This window comes from Mastigoproctus giganteus, chromosome 5 (genome assembly GCF_048544385.1).
Source record: "Mastigoproctus giganteus isolate SK-2022 chromosome 5, ASM4854438v1, whole genome shotgun sequence".
NCBI lineage: Eukaryota > Metazoa > Arthropoda > Arachnida > Uropygi > Thelyphonidae > Mastigoproctus > Mastigoproctus giganteus.
Window position 1 is genome coordinate 67,414,708 of NC_143579.1, and position 16,713 is coordinate 67,431,420.

At 36.5% G+C, this 16,713-nt stretch overlaps 1 protein-coding gene across 2 annotated transcripts in view; it reads right to left on the reverse strand.

Moving 5' to 3' along the window:
- The window catches only part of LOC150085464 (ketohexokinase-like), a 149,632-nt gene that overhangs the window by 99,066 nt on the left and 33,853 nt on the right, over positions 1-16,713 (reverse strand). For both annotated transcript variants that reach the window (XM_090373273.1, XM_090373272.1), the window contains exon 2: positions 12,574-12,690. In XM_090373273.1, the coding sequence (XP_090229399.1) occupies positions 12,574-12,690 (117 nt within the window). The remainder of the gene's footprint in view (positions 1-12,573; positions 12,691-16,713) is intronic.

The window sequence follows — 16,713 nt, forward strand, 5'->3', positions numbered from 1 at the left end:
AAACCGACGTCACACACATCTGGCCCATTTGTAGTGATACTGTTCTTCACAGAGATACGAGGCGGAGTTGAACTCACGTTCTAGGAGCCGCCCTTTACAAAAACACATGTCCACATGACTACAAATTAGAAGATCCCCCCTGTCATCAAAATAGGTGGAGTCCCCATACATCTGTATGAGGAGGTCAAATACCTTGATCTCTACCTCAACTTCTTTCTTTCTACCTCAACTTGACCTTCTTTCCACACCTGAAATATCTTGCTACCAAGGTACAAATGTATGCTGCCATGATCAGGCGTATTAGTGGGACTGACAGTGGGCTAAAGAACAAAGCATTGACTCTGATCAATAAAGCCGTTTTTGTGCCAATAGTATATTATGGAGCCTCAGTCTGGTGTTCCAGGGTCTCCCTGGAGAGAAATGGGCAGAAACTGGCATCCACAGAGCATTTTCTGCTATTCTCAGTGACCAGGGTGTGCCGCACTGTCAGTACCCCTGCCCTCCAAGTTATAGCTGGATGTATGCCACGGCACCTTGAAGTTGCATGTAGAGGACTATTCCAGCAGTTAAAGAACGGTCTACCATCTCAGATCCTGGGACCTGACCTGGCCAATGACTCCAAGCAGGAAAAGAGATGCATCTCCAACTAACCTTCTAAACCTATGGCAAGAAGAATAGAACACTGAGAAGGGAAGAATCACAAACAAGTTTCTACCTTCAGTCAATTTTACCTTACCCAGGACTCCTCCCTGGTTCTCTCCTGGGCTACATCACCTTTGTGCTTACTGGACATGGTCCTTTTCAACAGAAGCTCATAGCCCTTGGGATTGAAAACGATCTGAGATGCAGTGGTATCTCAGATCGTTTTCATGACCGCTGCATGAAAAGAAAACCTGGGAACACGTGATATATGCTTGTCCTGCCTACGGTGACCCATGACTAAGACTACTCACGGAAATACAAAGATCTCCACAGAACCAGGAACACATCCTCCTAGCTGATGAATCCACATATGCTACTTTCGCATGATTTGCCAAACTGTACTCACAATCAGATGGACCAGATGTCCCAATACTAGAATTGGAAGGGCACCACGCTAACCCCATAGTGGGGTAGGAATATGCTACCCCCCGAAGGGATAGGATCATGCTAGCACTTCACATGCAGAATCTTCAGAGTTACTCTCCACAATGCAAACCCGCCTCCTGGCCAGGGTAGGATGCTGGCACCCCATGCAGGGCGCATGATCACTGCTGGCACCGAATTGAGTGCGGGGTTTTCATACTGAGCATATGCCACGGCTGCTTGGTGCTCTATTGGTGCTCGCTGCTTCTGTGGCTTTCTCTCCCCTTTCCCAACCCCACTTTGCCTTTACAGCCTGGTGGACCGTCTTCCCTGAAACCTCCCTTGTTCTGCATGGTGTCTTCCTTTCCCTGGCCTTCAGTGGGCTCCCAGACCAGGGGTGATTCTTACATCTCCCTTCCCACCTCTTCTTTCCTCATCTTCCTTCTTTTGCCTACTTTAACTTCATCACTTGTACTATCTTCCCCACTCTTCCCCCCCCCTTTTTTTTTTATCTTGATCTCCATCCAGAAAGCTCAGACGACCCTGACAGAGACTAGCCAGAGAGTGATAGGCAGCCTGGCTCACCTCTCAATGGTGGTGGCTGGCAATGTAGGGTCCCACTAGGGGGCCAAGCAGCCAGAGACACACAACAGAACAAAACACAATACTGCATAAACTAGACACTACACTTTTTTCTGCCTTTTGCAGTAGCTCTGCAATCCAACACAGAGTACATATGGTGCAGATGTGGGAAACCACCAGTGGCGCCTGACCCTAAATACTATGCCACTATGACCTTGAAGCATCTGCGAGACTGTGCAGCCCGAAAACGAGTTTTAAAAATTAAAGCAAAAAAAAACATTGAGGATTATTTCAAGTAAACTTCTTGAAAATAATTATTTGTTTTGTGCTGTAATATTTTTGTGTTTAATTTTGTGTAATATAATGTTCTACATTATATTACGCAAAATATAAATATAAAAACTTTGTGTAAAAAATATATTACACAAAGTACTGCTTTGTACAGTATTTTGTTTACTTACCATATTCTTTTTATAATTTTTACTTTAAAATATTGTTTTATAAATTTAACATAAAAACCAATTTAGTTAAAATTATAATACTGGGACCATGTCACAGTAACAGACAAGAAGATCTTACACAACAGACCCGACATAACCCTCATCAACAAGAGGGAAATGGCTACCTGCTTGATCGACATAGCAGTGCTCAACCCACACAACCACAAGAAAATATACGAGGAAAAGATCAGGAAGTACTCAGACCTAAGACAGGAAGTCAAGGATATGTGGCATATGGAACAAGTAATGACCATCCCGATCACCATGTCAACCACTGACACGATTACCGGGTCAAACACCTGCATGGTGCCGAAGAGCCTCCACAAGAACCTAGCAGTAATAGGCCTCCCTGAGAACACTTACATGGAGCTGTAGAATGCCATGATCCTGAATGCCTGTATGATAGTAAGAGGGTTCCTCAACCAACAGTAATAATAACAATAGTAATAGTAACTGAACACAACCAACCATGCCATGCACTTGATGCCATTACCCATCATGGGGAGGAATAAACAACATAAAGGACAGAAATTTTTTTTTATTTTCTTTTATAATAATAATAAAAAAGCTCTATATTTCATAAAATGTTTTTATGAAAACATTTTATTTCAGTCAAAGTGATAACTGCAGATTTTTCACTTCAGCAGTTCATGCATAGAGGAAGAACAAGCCTTTGTGCAACTGATGGCAGGTTAAAGGACTGCAAAAAGATATAGTGACTAACTGGCCGTATATAGGTGGACACCTATCCTGCAACATCCTTCCTCAATTTGAATTTATACCCCAATACATGTGTAGTCTGAGTGAGAGGAAGGATTCAATCAGCACTGAGTTTATTCAATCCATTCAAAGCCTTAAAACACCTCAATAAAATCTCCTCACAGATAGCTATAGTCCAGGTGCTGAAATCTGCAGAACTGAAGTCTTTCTTGGTAAGAGTACCCTTGTATCTAAGAGTACTTAAATACATATCATTCCTAAAATGAGGATTCCAAACCTGTTTACAGTGCTCATGATGTGGCCTAACTACTGCCTTATACAATGGGATAATCACCTCCTTATCCTTGCTGGGAAAATTCCTATATATCATTGACAAAACCACATGAGCTATTCTGGCAGCCAGTCAGCACTGCTCAGAGGACTTCACTTTTACTCCTGGGGTTTTGTTTTTTGTTCTCTACTTCCTTGAGTATGGTAGCGTACATTTTGCATGTTATTCTCAGATTACTGTTATCCATAAGTGATGCCTTGCATTTGGCAATGATAAACTTCAATTTTCACTTCTCAGCCTATCTGCCTAATTTTCTAGATCTTGTTGTAGTAGCATACCAGAATTAATATCATTAACCACCCTGCCAACTTTTTTATCATCTGTAAACTTAGACATAAGCAGTGGCGTAACTATGCCAATGCAGTGCATTGGGGCCCACTGCCCACCTGCCCAAAACAGAAAAAAATTTAATTGAGTAAAAATGTAAGTTTTTTTAATTATGTTTATGATAAAATTTACTGTCTACAAACAATAATTTTTTTCACACGATTATTCACACAAAGCACATTTATTATTAGCTAGCTGCACAGCACAAGCAAAACTGCAGTGAATAGAGGTGCAATGGTATTAGCATAGCTGCTGCTTCCAGTGCAATTTGTTTTTAAAGATTTTAAACTTTGCATTGGTCCCATTGGACATAAGCCTAATATGCCCTCATCAGTACCATTAATAAATACAGAAAACATTAGTCCTGGAAGAACAGTGTGCCCAGTGGAACCACTCTCTTGTCAAAATTATAAATATATTGCTCACCTCCGGAGGAATGGAATAAGGAAGTTGTATGTAGGAGAAACAATGTAGTAATCCTTTAGTGAATTAACACAAATTAACCCCAGGGGCTCACATCTGGTGAATATGGGCTTGGCACACCCATCTCTCTCTCTCTCTCAATCTCTCTCTCTCTCTCTCTCTCTCTCTCTCTCTCTCTCTCTTCTCTCTCCTCTCCTCTCCTCTCCTCTCTCTCTTCTCTCCTCTCCTCTCTCTCTCTCTCTCTCTCTCTCTTCTCTCCTCTCCTCTCTCTCTCTCTCTCTTAGGGTAACTGGGGAAATTTTTTTTTGGCTGGTGCAGCATAAACCTCAGGCTTTCTTGCACCACATAGCTAATAATAATAAGTAATCCTTTAATGAATGCAGGTTTAATGAACACAAGTTTAATGAACACAATACAAACTGAGACAGATTAAATTAAATAAAATAAAGAGATACAAAGCAAAATAGTAGCTTTTGGGTCTAGGAATAGACCCGAATGAAATAAAGAATGCCCAGGCATGGTCATGAAAGGCAAACAAAGAGCATGACACGAGTGCAAGCAACAATCACTGGTTAGAGCTAGATATTTGTAGCTGTGACCACACTGAGGCATTGAAATCATCAACTACTCACAAAATTACCACCAGTGAGTATGGCTCAAATCACTCCACATATCCGGTTGCCATGGTAATTTTAATCGCAATAAAGGCATATGTATTCATCCAATCATGGAGGCAGTTATCCTACAATGCACTAGCGTAGCTACCCTTTTTTGGGCCCAGAGGCAAAGAACATGTTCAGGCCCCTACTTAATTAATGAAAATTGCAAAAACAGGAGACAGCCAAAGACGCCAGGCCCCTAAAGGGCCCGGGCCTGGAGGCAATTGCCTTGCCTACCTACATGGTAGCTACGCCACTGCTACAATGTAATAAACATTGGCACACTCTCCATGTATGCACCTTGCAGTCACAGCTACAAACATCTAGCTCTAACCAATGATTGTTGCTTGCACTTGTATCACGCTTTGTGCATAATCAATCAGTGACAGTTCAGTAGACTGCCAACATCTTGGACATCTCATATGAATGTGTGTGTACTACATAATAATAGAGATTCTCACTATGAAAAAGATTAGCATGAGGGTCCCAAACAAATCATAAACACACACAGGAGTTGTAAGTCAAGCGAGCAAACGGTTGCAGCTTTTTCAAGTAGATTGCACCAAATTTCTCTGCAAGGTTTATGACCGTGGATGGGATGAAGGTCCATCACTTTCAGCCAGAGACAAAGGAGCAGCTCACACAGTAGTAACACTGCCCTTCGTCCCTCCAAAAAAGCCAAGTTGATTCCTGCTTGCAAGGTGATGACAACAATTTTTTGGGATGCTGATGGAGTGCAGCCAGTGGATTATCTTCAGAAAGGCCAGATAGTCAGGCACATATCATGCAGACCTTGTGAGGTGTTTGCATGAAACATCAAAGACAAACATGGAGGAAAACTCAGTAACAGAGCCTTATTCCACAAGGGCAATATGCCTCTCACAAGTCTGTCACTGCCATGGCTGCACTGCACTGTATAATGTTAAAACCTTGGACCTTCCCCATTCAATAGATCTAGTACCATTGAACTTTCACCTATTTCCTAATTTGAAAAAAATACCTGGCTGGCATTCATTTTCCTACTGACAAAGACACCATCAATGGATTAACATTAGCATTAGTAGTGGCATTATGATGCAAAAAAGCAAGCTTATACAGAATCAACCAAAAAAAAATAAAAAAATACTTCCCATTCACCTATCCATTCGCTGCAAAAGTTTGTCCAGTTCTTCCTTGAATTTATTTAAGATCAACTTCCACAATGACAGATGGAAGTTTGTCACAGCAATCAACCACTTCCTGTCTAAAGACAAATTTCCACACATCTGTCCTGCGACCGTCTTTCCTCAATTTTAATCTATGCCCCCTTGAATGAATAATCTGGGCAGAGGAAGAATCCCATCAGCATTGAGCTTACTCAAACCATTCAAAGCCTTATACACCTCAATCAGATCACCTCACAGGTGCCTAGTTTCCAGATGCATAAATTTGCAGAACTTAAACCTTCTTCGTAAGAGCACCCCTCATTCCAGCAGCTCTTTTTTCCTTCTTAAAATGAAGCCTCCGGACCCATATACAGTACTCGAAGTGTAGCCTGTTCTTTGACTTATACAAAGAGATAATCATCTCCTTATCCCTGGTAGCAAAATTCCTGTATATCATTGACAAAAACTCCATGAGCCTGTCCTGGCAGCCTGTCTGCACTGCTCCGAGAATTTCATATCTGACTGCACAATTACCCGTCTTTTTCATTCTATACTACCCTGAGTTGTAGCACCACACAAATGCAACGTACTCTACCCATATGCAGTACTTTGCATTTATCAATGTTAAAACTTCAATTGCCACTTCTCAGCCGATATACCTAACTTTTCTAGATCCTGTTGCAGTAGCATACTGTCATTAACAACCCTGCCATTACTTGGACATTAAGCATGATATACCTTCATCAATATCATTGATAAATATAGAAAACAACGGTGGACCCAACATCGAACCCTAGGGGAACTCCACTGGTAACATTAGTCCATGAACTGCAGTGTTCATTGATTACCACTCTCTGCCTTCTCCTACTCAACCATCCCTTTATCCATAGCAGCAACTTGCCCTTAATGCACACACTGCTCCAATTTGCCCAGCAGTGTTTTATATGCAACAGTATCAAAAGCTTTCCTTAAATCCAAGAATATGATATCAAAATTATTTTTTGCGTCCAGTTCCTTTGTGCCCACTTTTTAGTATCCAATCAAACTGGTCAGACAAGATTTCCCATCAGGGTGGTCAACTGTCCCGATTTAGAACTTCAAGTCCTGCTTCCCCGTATAATACCATCATTTGTCCTGATAAGAGAGGTAAAAACTATTAATTTATTGATTTTACATATTTTTAATTAATTCTTATTGGCATCTAAAGGTTGTGTTAAAAATTAATTCTAATAACAAGAGAAAAATGAGAATTGAGAAATCTTTTTTCTCTTTGTTGTTTTAAATTACATGTATAATGTTTTAATTTATCTATGCCAAACATTATTTTAATAATAATTCTCAAATGAATTTTCCTTTTTTTGAATTATTAAAGTGAAGTAATTTTGAAAATTAAATAAAAAAATAGTAATAATCATTTAAGATATTGTAAAGTACGTAAAGTTTCAAAATTACGATATCCATATTAACATATGGTTATTTTTTTTTATAAATTTTATACACTTTTGGTTTATAATTTAAAGCAAGTACTTTTGATTTCAATTTTATAATTTTTAAAAACATTTCAAAGTTCATGCAATTTAGTTTTTTTGGTTTACTATTATTTTTTATTATTTTTAGACAATATTGAATTCATATTATCTTTAAATTAATATGGATAAAGTAGCTCCAAAAAAAGAAAACAAAAAGAATGGACAAAAATATATAACTGGTTCCATGAAGGATGAGGTGAATATTCAGCAAAGTGCACAATTTGTAATAAAACAATTTTCATTATTAGTCATGGTGGAGAAAATTATATTAAACGACATATGGTGACAAAAACTCATATCTCAAATTTAAATGCATTGGCTAAATCTTCAAAAATATCCAACTTCTTTGTGGCACCAAATAGTAGTTCTGAAAGTCAAATTATAATAGCTGAAACAATATTTTGCTATCATTCCTGTTTACATTCACAAAACTATGGTTCAACAGGATGTGCTGGAACTTTGTTTAGTGGAACGTTTCCGGACTCCAAGATTGCTAATCAATATAGCTGTGGAAAAACAAAAAGCAATAGTGACTGGTGTTTTAGGCCCATTCTCAAGAAAAATGATTTTAAAAAGATTGGAAGGTGAAAAACCATTTTTCTTAACGACCGATACTTAAAATAAAGACAATATTAAAACTTTTCCTTTCATAATTAGATATTTTGATAAAGTGCAAGTTCAAACTTCTCTTCTTAGCTTCTATTCTCTTGAAAGTGACACATCTAAAGAGATAGTTAATTCGTTGAAAATAAAAATTGAAGCATCTGGATTTTCATTAAAAAATATTACATCTTTTTGTGCAGATAATACACCAGTAAATTTTGGCAAAAAATCAAAGTGTTTTCACAGAATTACAAAAATCTAATGCCGATATTATACCAATAGGATGTAATGCTCATATCTTACACAACACCATAAAAAAAAACAGCTGCTACTACCTTGAAAATCAATATTGAAACAATTGTTATTAAAATTTATAATGCGTTTTTGTCTTCTACAAAAAGAACTGCAGAATTAAAATCGTTTTTTGAATGGACCAAAACGGAGTGGAATGAACTATTAGGTCATATACCAATTTGATGGATGTCACTTTTACCGTCAGTGGACAGATTGATTTCAAATTTCCTACCAGTAAAGTCATATTTTATGAGTCAAGACGCGACTGTTCGTTTATTACAAAAATTTTTTGAAGATGATTTGTCTCTTGCATATCTTGAATTCATTTCGAATGTTGGAGCCATTTTTCAAAAGGCATCGTTGAAATTACAAAGCGAGGATGCAACAATCGTTGATCTTTATGATATAATAGAAAATTTAAGAACATTCTTGAAGAAAATACAAAATTAAGAGTTTTATGGTACATTAGTTGAAAATGAATTAAGACAATGTGATAACGATCAAGAAATTAGGCAATTCAAATTAGATGTTTCAAATTTTCATCAAAAAGCTATTACATATCTAGAAAAGTGGTTTGATTTTAATGACAATAAATTAAAAAACTACAACATTTAACATTATCTTATCCACCAACATTTAATGCAATTTGAGAATTAGTAGAAATATTCAACATCAAAGATGTTAACTTAGATTTTCTTTTTGAAGAAATTTTAAGTATAAAGGCATTTTGTTCATCACTAAGTAATGAAAAAAAATGAAGAAAATGTGTGTTGACAAAAAATGGGTGCAAATTTTCTAAAAATTTCCGGAGGCAAATAATTTGTCTCAATTTGGTAAGATCCATATTAAGCATTCTACATTCAAATTCTTCTTCAGAAAGAGTTTTCGGCTTAATGAAAACTGCTTGGTGGAAAGAGATTTTTATTATATTAGAAATAATCTAATTATTATTAGTTTTTTATTAGAAAATTTAGAAGCCAAACTTATGGTGAAAGAAAACTATAACATGTCCTGTTCAGAATTTAAAAACTTTTTAAAATATTTGGAAGGAGAGGAAATTTTAAAACTAGCAAAATCTAAAGAAAAATATATAAAGTAAAAGTAGTCTTCCTCACTATTTTTAAAATAACTGTTATAAATAATATTATAGTTTATATAGGACAAATACGTATTAACAACAATCATATAACAAATAAATACTATGATTGACTGATTGATAAAAAATGTATTTTAATTGTAACTTTATATTTTTCTTTTACTTTTTGAAGGAAAAAATGCTATACTACACATTTTGTTTCAAGTTGTCCCAATTTTCAATTTTCATCCTGTTTCCCATTAACAAAACCATGGATGTCGGATGAATGATGAGACCAGTGAGAGAGAAGAAATGTGCATGGGATGATTTTTTGACAGGAATGCAGTTATACAGCAATTATAGTATGAATTTGTAAAATGGATATCTTCTCTGACCAATCAGATTAACTATTATCATTCAGTAACAAAATAACCGGATGTAAAAAATAATGCTTTTGATGCTATCCTTCATGAAGGCTGCTGTACAAATTGAAACACTATAGTTTTATATTACTGCTGTGGATAAAGGGATAGCTGAGTAACAGAAAACAGAGTAGTTATTAATGGGCACAGCTCTTTTTGGATTAATGTTATTAATGGAGTTCCTGAGGATTCAGTGCTGGGCCCCTTATTGTTTTCAATATTAATTAACAATACTGATGAAAGCATATAAAGTCTAATGTCTAATTTTTCTGATAATATAAAGGTTGGCAGAGCAGTTAATGACAGTAATCAGGTATCTGCAACAAAACCCAGAGAAATTAGACAGCTGGACTGAGGATTGGCAATTGAGGTTTAACATTGATAAATACAAGCTATTTATTAATTGTGAAACATATAGGTAAAGTGCAATATTACACTCAAAGTAGTGGAGAATGAAAAATACACAGGTGTAATTGTAGTCTGACATTAAGTTCTCTGAGCAGTGCAGATAGGCCACTAGACATTGCACTATATTATTATTATTATTAGCCATATGGTACGAGGAAGCCTGAGGCTTTTTCTGCACCAGCAAAAAAAAAAAAAATAAATAATCTGAATTACCCTGAGAGAGAGAGAGTGAGAGAAATCACCAAGAAAAAGAAGACTGATGATATTCAGCTCAGTACCCTGGGTGTGCCAAGCCCATACTCACCAGATGTGAGCCCCTAGGGTTAAATACAGCTAATACTAATTAGCCATATAGTGCAAGGAATGCTAATACTAATATCTGTTATACATAAGTGTTTCTTTTGTTAATAAATTAGTATTCATAATGGCAAATGATGCATGGAAGCAAGTTTATACTTTATACAGCATCAACCAAAAACCAGACAAACAAACAAAAAAATCCCTACCCATATTTGCCTACTTTGTACAGCATCAACCAAAAACTAGACAAACAAACAAAAAAATCCCTATCCATATTTGCCTACTTTGTCTAATCCTTCCACTTCCTTCCATCTATTCAGACTATCCACTTTGACTATACCAGATGGTAGTTTCTTCCAGCAATCAGTTATTCTCTGGTTGAAAGCAAATTTTTGCACATCTATCCTGCAACCATCCTTTTTCAATTTATGTCTCCTTATTTGTGTGTTGTCCAAGAAAAGGAAGGCGTGCCATCAGAATTAATTTACTCAATCTGTTTAAAGCCTTAAACACTTCAATCATGTCTCCTTGCAGATGCCTAATTTCCCAATGCTCCAAATTACTGAACTGAGGTCTTTCTTGTTGAGAGGTGCCCTTTTGTCTCCCTGACTAATCTTGTTGCTCTTCTCTACACCATTCAAGAGATTTACATCTATCTTAAAATGAAGCCTCCAGACCTCTATGCCAACTCAAGGTTCACCATAATCACTACCTTATATGATGGGATAATCACTTCCTTGTCCCCATTGGCAAAATTCTTGTATGCTACTGATAGAACTATATGAGCTGCCCTTCAACTACTTCAACTTTTTTCTTCACATCTTTCTTTAAATATAATTGCAGTGCATTGTATTTCATTGAAAATAAATAGGTTTAACTAAAGTTTCACCTTGTTATCCCTAAGATAAAATTTAATTTTCCCACAGATTTTAACCTTCTGTTACTTTTCTCCCTCAATTTAACAAAGCTGCTTGTGTGGCATCTGTGCAACACCCCTTTTTTTAATTGTAACAAATTAATTTTTAGCTTTTTACTGAATTAAAAATAGCAATCTGTTAAATGATTTGTTAAATTCAATTAAAAAATTCAAAAGAAAATAAATGAGAGAAACCAATAATAATAATAAAGTTTTTATTGTATTTTTAATTTAAAGCCAATCATCTAGATTGAAACACAAATGCTTGTGCAGTTTCTGGCAAATGCAATGTGAATGTCTGTATTTTTGTCAGCTGTTTTGCATTTGGCCAGTGAAACCAAAGATCTACAACAAGATTATACACCTGTTATGGGCATCTCACAGACACTATAAGGGAATGGGAATTGCCTAGAAGAAAGATATGGCGCTTTTGCTTGCCTGGCATCTGTTAATCACCAAACAAAAAATTAATGTCTTGTAATTCACAGTATACTGAAATGTAAACAGGAAATACTGTATAACCAGGTAGAGAATATTGGTGGGCAAAGGTACATGTGAGGACTTGATTTCATTTACAAATTTTAAAAAATAACAAAAAAATTTTAAAAAGTGGCATCTGTCAGATTCCATACTAGCAGCAGAGTGTTAAAACTTACCCAGTGATTCCAAGTTTTCCCACAGAATGAGAATCCTGACTCTACTTAGATAATACCTGAATCAGCATTTCCATTTCCATTTTTAACAAAAATAAATAAATAAAAACAAAAATCAACTTCTTGGCCCTTTACACTACCAACGTGTCTCACATTATTAATATGGTTAGACACTGTAAATCTTTTTTTTTTTTTACTTGAAAATAGAAGCAGGAACACAGTAGTATATATGTCCTTAAATGCTTGAAAAATACTTTTTACATCTGGCACCCTTCTTTATATGTGAACTAGATAATATAGCTATATCCTCACTATTCAGAAGCCCAAAAACCTGACTGCTGACACTTATCTCACTATGGCATATGCTCTACATGAAAGCAGAATAGATTCAATGCCTACCTAAAAGAAACTTCAAAATCAATTTTACATTTTTCATTTGATGCAGACTAGTATCAACATGCACCATGACATATCTGAAATACAAAACATAAATGTGACTAATATTCATAAAGAAAAAAAGTAAGCCTTTTAGAAAAACCTTAAAAAACATATGTTTTTCAAAAATTTTATTAGTAAACTTAACAGTTGAAAGTTTTAATATTGTAGATGTATATACATCACCTTGCTACATAATCATCACTAAAAGTCCCAAGGAATTCACTTGGTATGCCAAACTCTTTAAGTACTGTGGCAGCATTAGATGCATTTCCACCTCGATACCACTTTTGTATTGAATTTCTAAAAATAATTATAAATATTAATTTAAAAGTAAAGGATTATACATTATGTGATACTTGAAAAAAAAAAAAAGCAGGTTTAGTTTTACAGTCCAAGATTTTATGAGTAATATATACAATATGCCATTCAAATTATAATAATTTTTCTATATCATATTTTACTGATTTTATATTACAAGTTATTGTTACACAGTTTCTCAATATGTCCCTTCCAGTAAAACATCAGTTTCCATGATGTGTTACTGGAAGGGACATACTGAGTCATGGAAAAATATTTCAGGTGGCTGCTGAACAACTAGCCAGAGAGGTCAAGTGTGCCATTGAGGAAAAAATTGAGAAAAGACTGTTGCAGAATAGATGTGCAGAAATTTTCCTTTAGCCAGTGGGTGGGTGATTGCTGGAACAAACTTCCATCTGTTGTGGAAGTAGACAACTTAAATAAATTCAAGGAAGGACTGAACAAACTTTTGGAGCAAATGGATAAGTGAATGGGAAGTGTTTTTTTTTTTTTTTTGGCTGATGATGTAAGCTTGCTTTCTTGCATCATATGCTACTACTAATGTTAACTTATCTCTAATGTCCAACCAAAAATTCCTGAAGGATGTACTGCTGTAAGCAACTACATGAGATGTGTTAAAGTCACAACAAACCTAAAACAGTAGACATATGTATTTGTATATTAATGCTAGGAGAGTAATTAATATTTGCTGAATGTTAGGTACTAATCAAGTCAACAAATAAAGTCATCACAGGAATATCATAAATATGTCATTCTAATATACATTGGACATGTAGATTATAAGGCTTTAAGGGTGTTATGGGATTTGGGGATCCCACTTGCTACTACATAATTTTGTTTATTTGGATGCAGGGGTGTATTCAGTGGGGTGGGCATAAGGGACATGTGCCTACCTTAATCATGTGTATAAACGTTCCTAGGTCAATCATTAATAAACACTGTTATTTTTCCACAAAGACAATCATTTTCTGTGCACTTCCATCATCTCTGAGTCAGACACTGAATTACCGTGTAAAAGTGCTTAATCTTGCTCCGGAGGGCTTCACAAACACTGTGCTTCAGCTGTTCGCCACCTGCAAAATGGGTTCCAAGGAGTGCATCCTTGAGCAGGCTGAAGAGGTGTGGCGCCTCCGTAGCCAGGTGGGAAGGAGCAGCAGTGCGTAGCACACGCTTCTTGATTAGACCGGGGTTCGAGCCCGTCACCACCAAATACGGAGGATGCGGAAAGGTTAAGGAATGACCACCGCATATCCTGGAGCAATATGGCCTTAGTTGCTAATGCTCCTAAAAACCAAACAACAACAACAGCTGAAGAGGTAATAGTCGGAAGGTGCAAGATCCAGGCTATGAGAGGGGCGAGGAAGAATAGTACACCTCAGTTTTGCAATGGCCTCCATCATGCACAGACTGGTGTGGGGTCGTGCGTTGTGCTCGAGAAGAAGAACCTCATTAAGGTATTTGTCCAGTTGAACTCTACGGGTGTGAGCTTTCAACTTTTTCAATGTTTCCACATACTTATCCGATTGTGGTGCTATGCTCCAAGAAGTCCACAAGCAAGATCCCAATTTTTTTTTCCCCAAAGTACTGTCGCCATGACTTTACTGACAAAAAGCTGTCTTTTGAACTTCTTGTATGGTGAATTTTGATGGTGCCACTCCATCAACTGTCTCTTTGTTTCAGGGTCATAATGGTGGAGCCAGGTTTCATTACCTGTGACTATGTGCAAAATAAAAACCTCTCCTTCTTCACTACTCTTTGCTTGATAAGTATATCTGTAACATCTACCATTTTTAACTATCCATGGGCTGCACTTGCGAGACTGATCACAGTGCTATGGTGAAACTAGAGACCTCTGGTGATCACTCAGTAATATGCAAAATGATTTACAGCACCACATTTGAATGCAAAAAATTAGGAGACATTACTTTCATACTGGTCCTAGTATTTATTTTAAATGTATTTTATACATTTTATATAGTAGGCCCTCGATTTAACAGACTTCGGATTTAACGCACAAAAAATTTCTGTCCTAAAGGAAAAATTTAGAACCTTTTTTTTTTATTTGTGAATAGAGCATGCTAAAAGGTTGGGTCAATTAGTCAGCATTATCTTATCATGCATCTGGTGTTGGGCTTGGGGTATTATGTCATCTAGGTGAGGGACGGGGGTTAACAGAGGGGGAGTGATTAGTGGTGTGTGTCAACACTGTCAGTCTTCCGGTGCAGTTCATCCTAGTCTATTGTTTACATTTTTGTTGTTTTTGCATTTTGCTTAATTGTGATTTTTACATATTTTATAATATGTAAAATTTGTTAAATTTATACCGGGCAAACTAGTTTCCCACTACTGCAGTTTCTCCATGCATTCTTGGTAAACAGATGGTGCATGTTATTGGTAGTGGTAGAAGTCGAAAATGATGTATTGATTAGTTTTTTCTCATTATTAAAAGCAAATTATTGGAGTTCATGAGTGGGCTGAAATTTACTTACAGGTACACCCTCCAGACTGCCTCAGTCTTGGAGTGTTTATCCACACTGTTTTAACCCGATAGGAAAACGACTTCTACTGCCACTGCCGATAACATGCACCATCTGTAGAAGTCATTTTCCTATTTTAAAACAGCAAAAAGGGGTGAATAAACACCATAATACTGAGGCAGTCTTGAGGGTGTACCCATAAGTAAATTTCAGCCATGAAGGCATTACACTCATTAACTCCAATAATCTGATTTTAATAATAAGAAAAAACTAATCAATACATCATTATCGACTTCTACTGCCACTACCGATAACACGCACCATCTATTTACCGAAAATGCAGGGAGAAACTGTGGTAGCAGGAAATGAGTTTGCCCGGTATACGTTTACTGAAGTTTCCCGTGTTGGCTTTCTTTACTTTTGCCTCTTCTTCTATTTTCTTGTTGAAAAGGTGGAAATATTGTGGGTTAATTCAACTCTGTTTTCTGTTAATTGATGAGGCTCCGAACATTTTTATGAAGAAAGCTTCTTTAAATTTTCTTCTGTTATACTGGTTGTCTGTAAAGAGGATTCTAGTATTCTTGAAATCCCATGTGTTACCACATTAGAATGCATGTAGGCTGTGTCGAATTTTAGGATTCTTCATATTGTACATCTTTTTTTTTATGTTCTTTGATTCTGCAGTTGAGTCTTCTATGTGATTCTCCTATGTATGTACCCCCACACCTACAGTCTATTTTATAAATAGGACCTCTAGAGTTGTTAGGGTTATTGAGCTGTTGTTTTAGGATCTGCTTAATGAAGGCTGAACTCTTTGAAAAAGATGGCGATTCCAAATTTTCTTGCTTCTTTTGCTATTTTAGTACTGATTGTTGGTATGTAAGGTATGCATATGGTGGTTGTTCTGTCCCTGCTGGGTTGGGGTTGTGTGAAGGCCTTGGAGATGTCTTCTACTGCTCTGTTAATAACATGCAGTGGAAATCTTTTCTTCAAGGCAAGCCTGCTTATTGTTTGTAGTTCTTGTTGGAGGTTTTCTGCCTTACAAATTCTGCATGCTCCGAGGATGAAGGATTTGAGAACACCGTTTTTTGTTGAGAAGAGATGGCAGGATTTGTAGTTTAAGATGATCCTAGTGTCTGTAGGCTTCCTGTAAACTTCCATAAGTAGCCCTGGAGGTTACTGGTAAACAGGATGTCTAGGAAAGGAAGGCTACTGTTGTTTTCTATTTCCATTTTGAAATTGATCTTTTGATAATTTTTTAAGAGCTTCAAAAAATTTTTGTACATGTTCTGTTCCATGGCTCCAGATTGCTATTAAATCATCAACATACCTGCCTCAAGAATTTGTTTTTTTAAGTTGGCCTTTCCAGGAATTCTTCTAATTTTTATGTAAATATTTCTGCCACGAGTGGTGAGAGGGCATTTCCCATGCTGAAACCAGAAAAACTTGGTACCTTTCTATTGATAGACTTAATCCCTCACCTATAAATTAACTGTTGGTAGCACCTCTTGCCAGAATGTACATCAAG